The following is a 16367-nucleotide window of genomic DNA, read 5'->3' on the forward strand; positions in this document are numbered from 1 at the left end:
ATCCATCTTAACATACTCTCCCCGATGACCGCTTGTTTGTGCTCGCTACAAGATGCAAATGTATCACATTACACTAATTGCCCTAAATGATTGCTGGGTGGCTAAGAGGAATGGTGTGAATAATAATGAGCGTGCGCAGGTCAGCCGCCGGTGGAAGCCAGGCCACTCATTCCCTCTACCCGATTCTATGAAAACACATCCTTTCTTCTATTTGTCTGTGCTTTCATGAGAAACTGCTCTCCCAATGCGGACATTTAGGAAGTGACCCCACCCCCAACCCCCCAACCCCCATGCAATATACCCTATTTGGCTACTGTACAGCCACATATTCATGACTCTCCTTCAGGGGGCCCTGCCTATTAATTCCTATAACTTACAGTTGGCCGAGCCTCCGCTGTCTCCTTCATGTCCGCAGCACGCCATGACTCACTCGCAGTTACTTCCTAAATGGGGAAGGAGTTCAGCGAGTCTGTAGCTGCCGTCATAATAAATGAGCTGCCAGACTGCCACTAACTGCTCTTTTACGGGGCCTGGGGGGAGGTGGAGGAGGAGGGTACAAGTGTGGGAGCAGCGAGGTGTCTGACGGTCTGCGGTTTACTCGGCCACTGTAAAACAGCAGCGAGGCGAGCGGGGGTCGTTTGGAGGAAGTGAACTAAACCGCCGCGAGAGTCAGCATCCTGACTGCCATCGTGGCTCCAGCGGGCTGATGGAGCGGGTGGGAGGTGGGGGGTTAGTAATGAATGATTAGTGGGCCTCTTAACACAACTCTCTGTTTCTATGTAGCTCGACTAATGCAGGTGTAGGGAATTGCAGGTTTTTAACACAGCGTGACCCGCATCACATATTTCCTCTGCTGCTATACAAGAAGTAAAGCGGCTTCAGGATGCTGAAGAGGGCAGAGAAATTCTCACCTTCCTCTGCGACTAACACGGACACATTACAAATCCAGCAAGATAACACACCTGTATCTGAACTACATCAAATATTTGAATCAATATTCATTTCTATTCGTGTCTGGATGGGTCTTTTGGGTCCAACTGCCTCCTTTTTATGGAGCTCAGGCTGCATTGGATTTATTTAAAGGGGTAAGTGCAGCGTTGACAAGGGAAGAGGGATACAGGAGAGATGATTCAGGTGGGATTCACTCATGGGTCAACAGGGAAATACTGCCTGTGTTTGAGTGTGTTGCAGTAAACAGTGGGAGACAACTTGGCTTTTGTTCTTGCGGTTGAAGCAAAAATGAGCCTTTTCTCTCCTTCCAAAGGTTGTTAGAAAGCATCGGAGGTGGAGTATTCTTTGGCTTTCTCAGTGCCTCCATCAATGAATCAAGATAAAGCTGTTGGGGAAACATTTAATCGCCGCGCCAGCTCCTCGTAAATGGGTCTGCTGGCGTTTTAAGAGAAGCCGGGCTTTCTGCAGCTCGTTGAGAGCCCTCGGAGAAACCTTTTACCCAGCCATCAACCCTGTTTCCATCGGCTGCAATCAGCAGCGAAGGCCGACAAGCTGCTACCTCCCACTCTCCTTCTCGCCTTGCTTGCCGTCATCCTTATTTTCTTTCTCTGCCTTTCTTTCTCTCTGTCTTCCTCTCAATGCTTCTCTCCAGGAGCGAATGTTTACATTTCTTGCAACAGACTGCTTCACGGGGCACCAGAGTTTATTTTGCAACCTGTGGTGATGGCTCGCTTCCTAGACAAGAGCTGGCAGCCGCTTGTTGTTGATTCTTAACATGTGTTCATCCGTTCACCTCCACGCGCCCCCCTTTCTCCCCTCCCCTTCCCCTCTCTGAAGACACTCAAGGTTTTCTCGCCATTCAAAGGCCACGTTGAACCATTTGACTTGAGCTTTATCGGTCTCCGGGGGGCCGTTGGCGCTCTCTTTGAAACTGTGAGGAAACGCAGCAAGTACTGAGGGGTACTTACCTTTCTGCACAAACACAATGCCGCGAGGTCAGTTCAAGCAAATGTATTCTTTATTGTCTGTTTTTGCCATTCAAAGTTGTGCTCTTCGCTACAGTTGAAATGTAACAACCCCACTGGGAGGCCTTCTCAGTGACTCTGCTCTCACTGCTAGTCCTGATGTCACCGTTCTGCAGACTCTTTTCTTTTCATATGCTGGTCGTGGATTTCATCAGATCTCACAAACAACTCGTCTCAACCAAACCAATGGGATGTGTGTTTTCTTGGTTTAGATATTAAAAATGACATCCGCACCATACACCCTGAGAAGTCCCGTCTCGTGCTTTTCTTTGAGTCCAGCCACAGATTGAAAGACATTTAAGTGGGTCTGGGAAGCCCAGCGCTAAATTTCCTGTTTATTTACTGACAGGTCATTCCTTTTGGGGCAGACTGCAATCAGGAGGAGTGTACTTGCCGTGATCCGGACGCCGAGGAGAACAAGAGCAAAGCCACGCACTTGGAAGGAGGAGGTGGAGCCGGAGGAGGAATGCAATAAGATGGAGGGATGAAAGACGCTGAACTTGTGTTAAACGCAGTCAAACCACAGAACATACACCACAACAAACAAACACAAAATATCAGATTTTAACATTTTACAATGCAAAGAATGTGATTGAAGTCAGACTTCATAAATTAAAAGCCCATTTTTATATCATCAAAACTGATGTTACTGTTAAATTGCATTAAACATGAGTCATGTTGGTTTAAAAAAAAAAAAAAAATGTAGTCCAGCTAAAAAACATCCGCACATGGATGTCATGTTTTCTTCCCCTGTTTACAAGTTAAAGGTTATCTTCAGTTGAATTTGTGGAAGAGCAGAAAAAATGTATTAAAAAAAACCTGAGCTGTACTTCAGAAAGGATTAAACAGTTTATGCTCAAGAGCCAAGTTATCATAATTGGATCAAATCACTATTGTAGAAGGACTCAAGTACATTTCTGGACTTGATTAGTGTTGAGATAGAGAAACCAAAAGAACTGGCTGTACATGCACAGTCCTCCCAGAAGGAGCTACTGAGGAGAAATATTAGTATTACATTATCCATAATTCAGTCATGCTGAAGACAAAACACAGACTCGTCGATATTTCTCTCTCTTATAATGAACACCAAACCGGTCGCCCAATGACTAATCAACATGGAATGAGGACTCAAATGTAAATCAGATGAGCAAAGATAAAAAGGTGTCTATGTTTCTGTTCCACTACACAGAAATATCTCCTCAAAAACCCAATCCCCACCGTCCTCATGGCAGACTAAACAACTCCTCCCTAATGCCACCATCCATCCCACAAACAACATGTAGCTGTTAGGACTGCAAGAGGATACATATCTGTAAAGACTAACATGTATAGATAATATATTTGGATCACCTAACATATCTACTAGATTTAGTCACACAAGTCAATACTCTATTTATATTACGACTCAAGTAACACAAACATGTATCTGTACCGCACACACATGCACAAAGCTTCCCAAAAGAGAAAAAAAAACATGTCATGATGTCAGATATTATACATAATTACACCTAAATCTAAATGGAAGGTCAGTAACATGAAATATTGACTGTTAAATGTGAACACTGTGTCAAAATTGCTGTCCTAAGAAATGTAACACAAACCAAAAAAAAAAAGGACAATGCTTTTGGGAAGTGTGAGCATCTTTCACTCTACACAGACTTCTGTTTGCATGTGTGTACAAGAGGAAGGTTCTGGAGTTCATTAACCACAAATGATGAAGTATCCCATCACAATGTTGTATCTATAAAAGTGTAATCATGTTCTTTGTGATATTTTACAGTACTTTATACTCTGAAATAAATAGAAACTTTATATCGACCCGTATAAACAGGCTTCTTATTTGGTTTCACATAGGACGCGTGTTTGGCAGGTTTCTTTGGACAAATGTTAAATCGGCTGGTTTGACAGTACACACACACACACACACACACACACACACACACACACACACACACACACACACACACACACACACACACACACACACACACACACACACACACACACACACACACACACACACACACACACACACACACACACACACACACACACACACACACACACACACACACACACACACACACACACACACACACACACACGATCATATTTCCATCAATTTTGAGGGACATTACATTGACTTATTGTTATTTCCTGGTGTCTTACTCTCTCTTTAACCATAACCACAAACCGAAACTGGACTTTACACTGATCTGAAAGTCTTCACTCTAAAATGTGATGATACACAGGAGGTAGTAACATGTTACTACCACCAGCTGTTTCTCAATTGCCAATGAACGAAAGGAGGCGGAGAAGAACACGTTTCTACCAGGCTCCGGTGAAACTTGTGTCGCCCTGTGATATTAGATGTACAAACAAACAGTAGAAACATGCAAAGACTGCTACAGCTGACAAAAGATTCTGTGGACAGCAACAAATTCAAACAAAAATGGGGTGCAGGGCAAACTGTTGGGTAAATTTAGCAGATCATAAATCTACTACAACAACGAAATGTCCATGTTAACAGATGTCATGAAACAAGCCTCATGGTATTGTACAGCCTGAGTTTATGACATGAATGGGGGGCTCTCTACCGCTGTCTGATCAGAGTAACAACAAAAGCCTCAGTAGCTGCTGCCACAGCAACTTGCCTGCATGTGATACATGAGTATGAATATTTTGCATGCACAGATGGATGAATGCAGGACCAATTAGAGATAAAAACCTCTTTAGGAAACTCAGAAAAATTTCAAAACAGTCACATTTCATAATATATCCTTTATTGTTCTTGGAAGTAGCAAAGATCAAAGTGAAAAAGTTGAGTTTATGATGCCACATACAGTTTAGACAGTATATCATGCAGATTGTAGACGGCTGCTTCACATGTTTCTCAAAGGTCAAATGAATCTCCATTTTGTTGCCTTATTTCTTTTATCTTCAGTTCTACTTCATGACTAAAGTCCAAGTTCCAGCTAGCAGTGGGTGACATCTTCAGTTCCCAATCAAACCTTCAGCTCTTTACCTTAAAACCAGAATCAGTGCATCATACTGCAGAGACTACGATACATATTACAGTACAATATTGTATCTACTACAGCACATGTAAATGTTGTAAAATATCATTTATATACAGAAGTCAAACACCGTACTGTGCTATAATGTAATGCATTTCTCAGATACTTGCTACCTATACAGAAATCTACAAGCGGTCAGTTTTAGTATTCACATATGAGGTTTGTTAAAAAGTAACAGTTAATGTACATTTCTTTGACATCAATCTCCAACATGGCCACTGCACAGAGATAAAATAACATTTCAAATGAAGTCAAATAAAAGTAAAAACAATAGACACTTCTGATTAATGGATTTTACAAAAAGAGCTTTTTAAAGACATATTATTCCATGAAGTTTAAACATACAGAGGCAGTTGAAAACATTAAGTCACTGTTAAGTCGCAGCTTTAGTACAGAGTTCTCACTTTTAACGCATTCAGTGGTTAGATTCTTCTTCTGTTTTTTGAATGACGTGAGAGATTTAAAATGAAAAAATACTGTCAAATTGTTTTGGCAGGTTCCACTGATGGATCTCTACAGATGTAGAGAACATGAATGAACTGATGTTTCTGTGGTGCCCGGTATCTAGTACAGCTCCTTTACAACAACCTCATTTCTAAATGCAAACTATCAACACTACATTCAGCAGGTTATATCACTAAAACGTTTGATGAAGCTCTGTACAGTGTTCCTTTTGAACGTCTATACTACTAAAATAACTCCCAGCAGACCATTCTCTGTTATCTACATAGATTTACCTTCATTCTGCGCACATGCGACCTCTCCTTCTCTATAGAAACACACAAACTTTGTAAAATACTGACTTTTTTTCTGGAGCACAACTCCTTCAGTATTTTGCATTGAATTAACTTTTTACCATTTTCGAATGACAAAATAAAAAAATCATTCATTCAAAATCTGATCAGTGTGAAGTAATAGTGGAAAACTGTATGTATTCATGAAAATAACACCACGCAACTAAGCAGCCAATACCAGAACTGTTCACAGCTGAAGAGATACTTGATTTTCGTGCTGCAGTTTTTCACAATAAATGTGTATTAGAAGCTGTAAAATAATTATATGCAGCAGTGGTTGGCAGTTGCCATTCAAACTGAAGCTACAATGAGGAATGTAGGGGACTTGTAGGTAAACTTTACAGGAAACTGACTTCAGGTTCAGGTCAAAGACACAACTAACTGCGTCCAAGCTGCTTACAGCCACCATCACTGACGGGTTTTTTGACATAAGGAGTCGCCTTATGTAATATTTCCACAGGATGTCTAAAGATATGAGTACGTTTGGATTTCAACTGGCCAAAAGGAGCTGATGTGTAACCTTTCATGTCCCAGATCTGAACTTTTAATACCTGACTGATGTTAGATGAAAGTAGGTTTTCCTGTCTGACTGACAGATTATAATTATCCAACAAAGAGTTAAAACAAAACTCTTTCATTCTGTCTCAAATATTTAAAATGGACATTATTCAAGCCCAACAAAAAAAGAGAGTGAAATAAAATGCATGTTCTAATGTTTATTTACATGTTTAGTTCATGTAACAATCAAATCAAAATCATGAAAATATGTTCAGCTTTTATCATCGTTATGTTCTTTTTTTATTTGTTTGGTGTCACATCAAATACAATATCAAGATAAACCTGGGGGAACCTCAGTCTTTACGGCTCAAGTTGTGTTTTAAAAGGTGCTCTGATTTTTCAAAAAGCTCCAAAAAAATATATTAGACCAATTTTGATTTTGTATTAATTTTGAGTTTCAGGTTGTGTAGGTCTCTCCATTCCTGCCTTGCAATATTTCAAACTTAATACTAACAACAACTATTCAAATTTAGACACATCATTTCTACCACTTTACCTTGATTTTGAACCTGCAGCTGCTTCAGTCCATAAATGTGTAACGTTTATCAAAGACAATGTTTACCATCACTATGCAACCGTACACAGCAGTGAAGACTGATCAAAGTCACAAACCATTTTACTGTCTAGCTTCTATTGAACGTTTTAAGACTGCTTCGACTTTCATTCATCATGGAAAGGGAGGACGTGACCTCAACACAGCTTTAGTTTATTATATAATTATTGAAAAGACATGAACATTAGCCTACATACGTTCGGTGGTGCCAGTAAAGTAAAGATAAAAAGAGTAAATGGCATTTCAAATGATGTGTAGCATGTGAGATCATAAATGTATATTGTTAACAGAAATTATTTTGAAACCTGCATTTTATTTGTTCTTTTGCTGGATTTGACAAATCTTTCCAACTGACAGCCCTGACCTTTAGAGCTCCTTGGGCTCGCCGTAGTCGTTATACATGACAGTGAGCGTCTGCTCGTCGCAGGCCTTGTGTACGTCCTGACCCATGTCTGACCAGTTCAGCCCAAAAACCTTGGTGTCGGTGTAACGGCAGGACAGGAACTTGAGCGACATCCTGCGAAGACCGATCTTGGGCTCCTGGAGGAGGCCTTTACACCACGGGGAGAGCTCGTCTAGCTGGGAGAGGATGAGGCCGGCCTTCCTGTTGGAACAGACGAACCAGGATTAAAGAGAGTTTGCAGAGGTTTTAAACACCTTGATGACATTCATAAACTTGTTGGGGAGAAACCAAACACAGATGAAGCTTAAGAAATATACACAGTCACATCTTAGTACAGGTTGTGGACAATTCAGAAACAACCGGTATCATCTAGTCTACTGTAGTTTCTTCACAGGCCCGGGATGCATTTGCATTCACACTGCTAAACGAATGTGGCCGTCTGCACCTTACCACCTATTGTACGTGGTCCCAGCAGATCGGATCTCATTGCGACCCGGTTGCATTCACACCTGTCCTTTTAGCCGATCACCTTTGATCCAATCACCCAGGACGCATGTTAATGCCTGGTGTGATCAGCCGCGTCACATAGGAAGTCATCCAAATACCACAGGGGAGCAGGTGAGGACAAAACATCACTGCAGCTGAGAGAAATGTTTGACATCAAACTGTGATTACATTGCGATGCTGAAGTGGGTAGATTTTTCAACCAGACCCCAAAGGCAGCCTCATCCCTTATACAGCTTTTTTTTTGGAAAGGTTTTCAGAAATAGCTTATGTCCTCGAAGTCAAGCAGCAAGTCAGCAAGCAGGAAATGCAGAGAACAGTGGGAAACATTTGCTGCCAAGCAGCTGAAGGAAGGTGGGATCTCATCTCAGTGTTGATGCACATTAGCCACTAGATACATTTGACTGTCTGCAGTCCATAAATCACACTGTGGCTCTGCTGTTGTTTTAGAGTGACATTGCTGTATGACAGAACCTCAAACCGAGCCATCCACTGCTGCTTCCTGTCTGCAGCAGCTCGCAGTGTCGGTGCACAGTTACTGACACATTCCAACTTTGACCCACAGCACACAGTGGCTGCTGAAGGTCTGGGTAGGAATGACGACACTAAAACAGTGGAAAAAATGAATGGATGAAGAAATGAATGGCCGTGGCCAGTGAGGAGCTGGTCCTGTGGAAGAAAATAGGCTAATGGACAGCTCCAATAGCACGGAAAGACACAGGAGACACTATGAAATGCTTGAACTTGTCCTTTGGCCAAACCAGGACAGCTGAAATATCACCTCCACCAGTAACATGATGCACAGAGCTCACATAAATACATCTCATAGGGACACTGAGTGCAATAAATAACCATTAAGCCTGATGCAGCCAGATTTGGCCCATTCTAGTGAAACCTCGTCAAGTGTTTGCCTAAAGTCAGAAAATGGCAGTGGGAGAAGATTTCATTCATTCCACACACAGTTTCTCCTCCTTTTTCAGCCAAACCAGCACTTCTACAGCACAGTGTCCCCGTCCTGCCAAGCCACAAGTCTGCTGGACGCAGCAGAGTCACCAGAGCCACAGCACATTACGCTGATGAACTGATGACACGTTAGAGCATCCAGAACACACAGTCAATCTGCATCAGTTAAAGGAGACTAATCAAATACTGATGCAGTGAACGAAGAGCGTACGTCGAGTTAGACTGTTTTTATCTGCTCAAAGCTGCAAATGTCTTTGCAAAATGAGAAGGTGAAAGCAAACCAAACCACATTTCACTAATCATCCCAAGCACTCACCTGGTTTTTGTGATGAAGGTCGGATGCTGCATTGATGATGATGATGATGATGATGATGATTGTCATGCATGGAAGGATGGATGGTGATGGGAACATAAAAACGAGGATAAGAGGTGAAACTGAAAAGGGAGACGATGTCAGGGAAAACAGAGATGATGATCCTCCATGGTGACGAGAACAGTGACTGATGATTGACGATTGTGACGTCAGCTACATGCATGATGACATATTAGGAAGCAGTATTACCTTGAAGGAGTATACTATAATACACAAACAGTGCTGCAGTTTAAGTTCTTTCTTTGATTTTTCTTTGATGAAGATCATGAATGTGATCAAAAGCTCCAGCACAACTAGTTTGAACCTTTGTTATTTACACAACTTGAAAAATGTACTTAACACTTAAGAACCTTTGATATCACGACAACTGCGCATTCTCCATTAACTGATGCAGATCATGTGATACGATCAAAAGGTTGAAAAGCAGGATTGCTTTTGTGTACATATTTTCTTTATTACACAACAGCAGAACATGCACGTTTCACACTGCACTCGTTGGTGTATTTTAGTAGTATTTTCCGTGGGAAGTTGTTGTTGTTGTTCCCAGAGAGCATTTAAGAATGTGCCATTAAAACTTTTGTATAATGTTTTTAAAGCACCATATCATTCTCCAAAATAATTATTGCTTGCTGCTGAAAACACGTTAGGAAATTAGGGCTAAATGTTCTAACAATGTTATTACAAACATTTTCAGAATCGTAACACAAAATGAAAAATGCAACAATGTTTTTAGAGAATGTTAAATTTAAGGTCCATTTTGTGCTGAAGTTCAGAATCTTAGAGGCATGAGCAGAGGACACATTTACACAGAAAGCAACGAGCTTCACCTCCTGTTCAGTTTGTGAAGGTTTTGAAGTATCCGAGCTCTCTTCTTGCACCCACGTCAGTACAATGGAGGAGGTGAATGGAGTTTTGTTTTTTGTGTTCACAGCACTGAAAAATCTAATTTTACCGTAACTGCACCTTTAAATTATCCACAGACCTCACTTCCATCCTTTTTCATAGTAACTACATTCTGTCACAGCCCCCCATGCCTTTAACTTTACAGCCGTCTCTGAGGGAACATGTGACCGACTGTTACGGGTTAATATCGATGTTCAAATGTTGTGTAACAGAAGCAGAAACAGACAAGAGCTGTTAAGCCAGCAAACATACATTCAGTTCCACCGTTACGCAGATTTAAAGTTTGGTAATAATAGTAACCAGGAGCAACTAGTCTTACCAAATAAGACTACACATAGCAGCATTTTATTGAATTGATTAATTATATTTTTTTGGTCATGAATGAACACTTTTCATCTGTGAGAGGTATAATGTGTTTTCTACTCTTTCAAAAGTTACCTGGTCTCACTTTAAAGGTTACAATATTAATTTTAAATCAGGTCAAAGGTCCCCAACAAAGCCAGCACCAACATGAACAATACTCAAACATTCTCCATTATGGAACAAAAATGTCACTCATTCATTCATTCAGTCACATCATTTCTCACATGAACTTTACTCCTCGTCACTAAATCTGAGAGGAATCCTTCTCTAAAACATCTGTATGTCACTGACTTCACTTCATGTGGCTGAACCAGAATGAATACATAGAGAGAAACTGATGTCAAGCCTGTACACACACACACACACACACACACACACACACACACACACACACACACACACACACACACACACACACACACACACACACACACACACACACACACACACACACACACACACACACACACACACCTTTCCAGGGTGTCAAATAGTGACATTTTGTCAAAGCCAGTGACAGTAGAGAGATACACACAAGGTGTCCGTTAGCATGGGCAACGAAAAGGTGACAAAGTCTTCACAAACAAGAGGTCAGGAGTGGTTAGATGGAACAAACACAGGAATTACACCTGAGAGACCAGTGTTCAAGTCTGTCTATGTCTCACTAAGTCTATGAAAGAAAAAGTCAAAATGATGACTTTTAAGGAAGTTACCTTGTACACTTAATGTTATTTATTAAATTATTTATTTTAAGCCAAACTATAATCTTTTCCTGATCTTCACTACATGGTTTTTGGTTAGGGTTACACAAGCAACACTCAAAAACAAGAAAACAGATCAATACACAATGTGAGATCTCTTCTGCAAAAAGGCGACAACTTATTTTATTATATAATATATTATATATACATATTAGCTGATATTGTTTGTCTTTTTAATCGTTTTAATTTATTTATTGATTAATAACTTAACTTTTCTATTATTTCCCATCCTGTTCTAAATGCTTCCACTGTGCTATACGTAGACTGTATTGGTATGTGGCTCTACTTTATCGTCTCGCTGCACACTCACAGTGTTTATGTTTGAAGGAGGGAGTTGAAGCAATAGAAATGTGATCACAGAAAATGCATCAGTACATAATGTAATAAGTGGCACATGGTCCGGTTTGGACTGATGTGCAGTTTGATCTGGATCCGGACTTTGGACCAGGATGAAACCCGCCATTAGAAGTAGGTTTTTTATTTGTAACTTGTGTGTTCCAGTCTCTGTGGCAAACTAATATCCGCTTGTCAAACTCACATTCAAACGATAACCCACAAGTCTTTTTTTCCCCGTTTGATTTTGCTGATAAGCTGTTTTGAACAGACAAACACACTGTAATAATACAGCCACTGTGGCCTGTGGATTCTACTGCATTTCATCTCCTGTCTTATACTGACACCACATTAACTGTTGCTCTGTAAACATATAGCACATCAACATATTTGCTCGTATGAGTTCATGTTATTTCTGGAAAACGAGTGCACTCTTTACGCCAGAGTTCGCCTCAAATGGCCAAGACACGTTCACTCAAACATATTTCTGCGTTATTGTTGGCATTCCTGTCTAATTTGCAAATCGCTTTACATGAGAAGCAACATCCTATTCGGAGTTGTCTGGCTAATATAAGTCCTTTGTATATGTAATTGAATTGTTTTTGAATTCAGACTGCATTTGTAATGTTATACAAACATATTAATGCCCAGCAGGACAACATCCCCTTTGCAAAGACATGTTGACAGAGCTATAACAACAACTTTACCATGTTTTATGTTTTCTGCCCTGGAAACTGCAGAAAGAGTCATTTTAACGATGTCAGTGTTGTCGGACAGCCCGTCGGCAGACAGGAGCCCGTGTGTTGTCCTGGTCGTCGGCTGCCATACTGTCATTCATATCATTTTTCTGAAACCTCTTTATGTTTCCAATATTTTGCCACATACTTCAGTGGTTGGAGGAAATCGGGATATTTATTTGCTTTAAATAAAGAAAAAAAATGTGGTTTGTTATGCTTTCATTTTTCAGGAAAGCTGAGGAACGTTTTTGCAGGTTCCAAATAGCAACGGTTGTCACCATAAATCCTTGTGCATGTATAGGAGTGGAAAATGGGCACTAAAATACAACGTGTGCCCCAAAATAGGACACAAACCCCAAATGTTTGTGTGGCCTTGACTGTGCAAGCAGGCATGTCGACATACGTATGTGGATAGTCACATGCACGAATCTACACACACAGTATGTCAGTCTGTACTTGTATAAATATATACATACAGACAAGGTCGTACTCAGAGACATGCACTGAAACAGCAAAGAACACATAAGCATGGTTTTAATGTTGTCAAACTATCCATTTTCAAAATTGTTCAAAACAATTTGTGGATCAAACCAAGTAAAATGATCTTAGTTTTGAAAACTAGATGATTTTGATTTCAGTGTAAATGGCTCATGTAGTACTTTCTCAGGCAGATCATTTAACTTAATTCAAAAACAATTCACTTGCCTTTTATCATAAGATATGCATCTTTGTCTATGTAAGTTACTTTTAACTAGATACAAGGAACATGTCGAGTTTCTATCTTTGAATTCATGGTGTATTATGTTGATGGAAGTGTCTGTGGGAACTGTGCCTTAGATGGTTGACTAGTGCAGTAATTGAAAGGTCAGTGGTTCGAATCCTCATTCCTGCAGTCCACATGCTGAAGACAGAATCACACGATGGTCCTGATGGCCAGCAGGGCCGCTGCTTTGTTGCCATTGTTGTGTGAATAATTAATTGAGAAGTAGGAACTGTAGAGATTGAGGTCTAGTTTAAATGTAAATATGGTTCTTTCGTATTTCGAGATGAGCCAACTTGTTTCAAGTCACTACTCCACCAGTATGAAGTCATTTCTACTTAAATTAGTGATTTATTTTCTCTCTCTCTCCCTTGGCCTCCATTTTTTTCAATGTGCCAAAATTAGGAATTCAAAAAAATTGAATTAAAAATGATTTTCTAATCTTCAGTGTTTCACTTCTTACTGTGCTGCAGAATGTCTGATCTCAACTAATTTAATTTGCAAACCAGCATTTTTAGCTAAAATTAATTTGCATGTTTCACTGGTATCAAACCATTATGTGCTAAAATTGCTGTTTATTTCTTGTATTTTGGCCGAGCTGTATTGCAGTGTGCTAGTGTTTACTGTAAAATTACATCATCTTTCTTGATTGAGAACATACATTGATTAGTATTAAATGAGCCAGAAACACTCTGTGGAGGTATCAGATGTAAGAACAGAAAATAAAAAGGGCATAGAAAAAAAAAAATCCATGAACAAAAAAAACCTAAAGACCACACACAGGAGATGTTCAGGGGATACCTGAGGAGAGTCCTGATCTGAAGTGACCCGATGATCATTAAACTTGTTCCAAAAAAAACCTAACACGATGAACCGTCGTTTAATGAGCAGCTGGTGGAAAAGAGTCAAATTATTGTACACGTGTCATCAGAGATCATTGTGAGCTCTTTAACACACAAACAGCCACATCAGTGCAGAACACCAACATTAAGATATAGAACAGCAGACACTAAGCCTCATGCAAGCTCCACTCAGATACAACTATTATCCTGTTCAAAAGAGGTTAATGCTCCTCTTTTGGCAAGATAACTTTTAAAATCATCTCTAAATACAGAATTCTTGGAGGCGCCCTGATAGCCATGAGTTTAAGATGCATACCATTGTGGACACAAACACCTTCAGCAGTGATCCCCACTTCCAATTCTACACATTTGGACCTTTCCTGCATGTCATTTCCTGTCTTCCTTCGACTGTTCCTATCTAAAACAGGCAATATACAAAAAAATAAATAAATGCAATTTTGTTTTAGATAATTGCAGTATTCTCCATTTTAGTGACAGTCAGTAGTATTGCTTCCCATTGCAGTCATATGTCCGTTTGCCTCAATGAGACATTTTTGATCACTATTTCTGCCACAGCTTGACTCTGTAATGACAGCAGTGGTCCATGTGGTGATTTGTTCCTCTGACAAAACTGCTACTGCTACATTTTGTATTGTTTCTGTGATTTCCAGCATCATGATGTTAGGTTCTGCCGTCTGGAACTCTTGCCCTTTTTACCAACATTGTACGACCATTTAATGCAAATGATCAAATCTCATGAAAGCTATTTACTCATAAAAACTATCACCAGTTTGAAACAAGCGATTTAGGACAAGTTTGTGCAGTTAAAGTGGATTAATCTGAGCATGAAGAAAGTTAATAAAATAAAGTAAGGCAGATTTAGGACAAGACAAAAAAAGTTTTCTTGAAATTTTCCGATGAGCTGTCTCTAATCTTGCATTTTGTCTTTTTAATGCTAAGCCAAAAAAAAGTGTACTCTTGTCTTTTTTTCAACATTTTTAACACCACAGAACAAAGTGTATTAAAATGAATTATCGCTCAAATATCCACGTTAAACTAATTGTACCTTTTAAATCTGAATTTTTGTGAGAAGGGTCTGAGGAAAAAACCTTTGATAAAATGCATTGTTATAAACTGCTGAAAATGCTTGATTGTGATACAACTTTATATCACGTTTTAAGAACAGCAGTCAAAGTGGCACAGTGGATCTGTCCTGGTGACACAGATAAGGAATTGTTAGGAAAATTCATAACAATGTCTGTTGATGCTGATAATGGGAAGTTTGTATTAGAAGATTATATCAGAGCATGTCAATATTTAAATGTTTCTGTTCACTTTTCAGTGTCTCACAAACCAATAAATCACTGCTGGATGAAGAGCTAAAAGGCACTCCTGCTTTAACTGTGTGTATTTTTGTCCTTCTCTCAACTATAAAAAGTCAGAGAGCAAAGTAAACACTCTGCTGTGATTATGATTATGATTTCCTGACAGAAATTCCAACCATAACAATACTTATTATCGCAAGCACTCCTCTGATTAGAGAGACTGTCAAGAAAAAACAGAAAGAAAATCCAAAATAAGAATAAAATATTTTTCAGTTCATCAAAGGGCACGGAGTCCAACTGAGGACACGGTCAGGACTGAAATGGCCGGGGTAGAGGATTTTCTTGCAGCCCAGCCAAAACATCTAGCGTTTCTAAGTCAACAGCCGAGCGGCGTGCCTTAAATGATGGGTACTCCCCCGGCGATGACAAGGTCTGGCCCTCGGGAGGAGAAGTGTCAGGACTTGGAGAGACAGCCTTTCGGTGAGTTTATGGTTCGAGTTAAGACGTCACGCGATGTTGCATGAAAAAGGCAGGAAAAATGTCCTCGCAGGATGCCAAACGGTCTCGTCGGGGAGATTGGATATGTTTCTAAAAACAGCAGATCGGACTATCTGCAGCCACCAAAGAGATAAAGCCACATTTGTTCATTCATTTGTTTCCAGATATTGCTTACTTGGCTGATGCGAGTTTACATTGAGTCAGAGCCTGAGCGGGGCTGTTCTTATCTATATTATGACAAACTAATGAAAATCGAGTTTATTCTGTCCTCATTATTTGTGACAGGGAACCTGGGGAATTCTCTTCATAACAAGTCCAGCTGATCTGGAAGATGTAACTGTGTGTGTGTGTGTGTGTGTGTGTGTGTGTGTGTGTGTGTGTGTGTGTGTGTGTGTGTGTGTGTGTGTGTGTGTGTGTGTGTGTGTGTGTGTGTGTGTGTGTGTGTGTGTGTGTGTGTTTGTGATCTTTATGTGTACAGTATGATGTCTGACTGTGTGTAAGTTTGTGTCTGCTCTGCTGTTTACTGTCAGCAGCACCACTGATCTGTGTTGTTTGGATGGGAGAGGGAGATTCTTTCCCAAGTGGCCAAAAAGTGTTGATTTAGGAACAAACCTCAAACAAAAGAAACTCAAAGAAGGCTTTTT

General features: G+C 40.1%; 2 protein-coding genes across 6 annotated transcripts in view; one reads left to right on the top strand and one right to left on the bottom strand.

Annotated features, from left to right (window-relative positions):
• pappa2 (pappalysin 2) overlaps positions 1–3789 on the top strand; it is a 75847-nt gene extending 72058 nt beyond the window's left edge. The window contains exon 27 of the mRNA XM_069709810.1: positions 2326–3789. Coding sequence (XP_069565911.1) covers positions 2326–2451 — 126 coding nt within the window. The 3' untranslated portion in view covers positions 2452–3789. The remainder of the gene's footprint in view (positions 1–2325) is intronic.
• Positions 3790–4742: 953 nt separating this feature from the next.
• astn1 (astrotactin 1) overlaps positions 4743–16367 on the bottom strand; it is a 399600-nt gene continuing 387975 nt past the window's right edge. For all 5 annotated transcript variants that reach the window (XM_069709823.1, XM_069709824.1, XM_069709822.1 and 2 more), the window contains one exon: positions 4743–7562. In XM_069709823.1, coding sequence (XP_069565924.1) covers positions 7325–7562 — 238 coding nt within the window. In that variant the 3' untranslated portion in view covers positions 4743–7324. The remainder of the gene's footprint in view (positions 7563–16367) is intronic.

Source organism: Brachyistius frenatus, unplaced genomic scaffold, assembly GCF_029030835.1.
Source record: "Brachyistius frenatus isolate BFR_SWC_R1_liver_20210118 unplaced genomic scaffold, ASM2903083v1 Contig_85, whole genome shotgun sequence".
NCBI classification, from domain to species: Eukaryota; Metazoa; Chordata; class Actinopteri; family Embiotocidae; genus Brachyistius; species Brachyistius frenatus.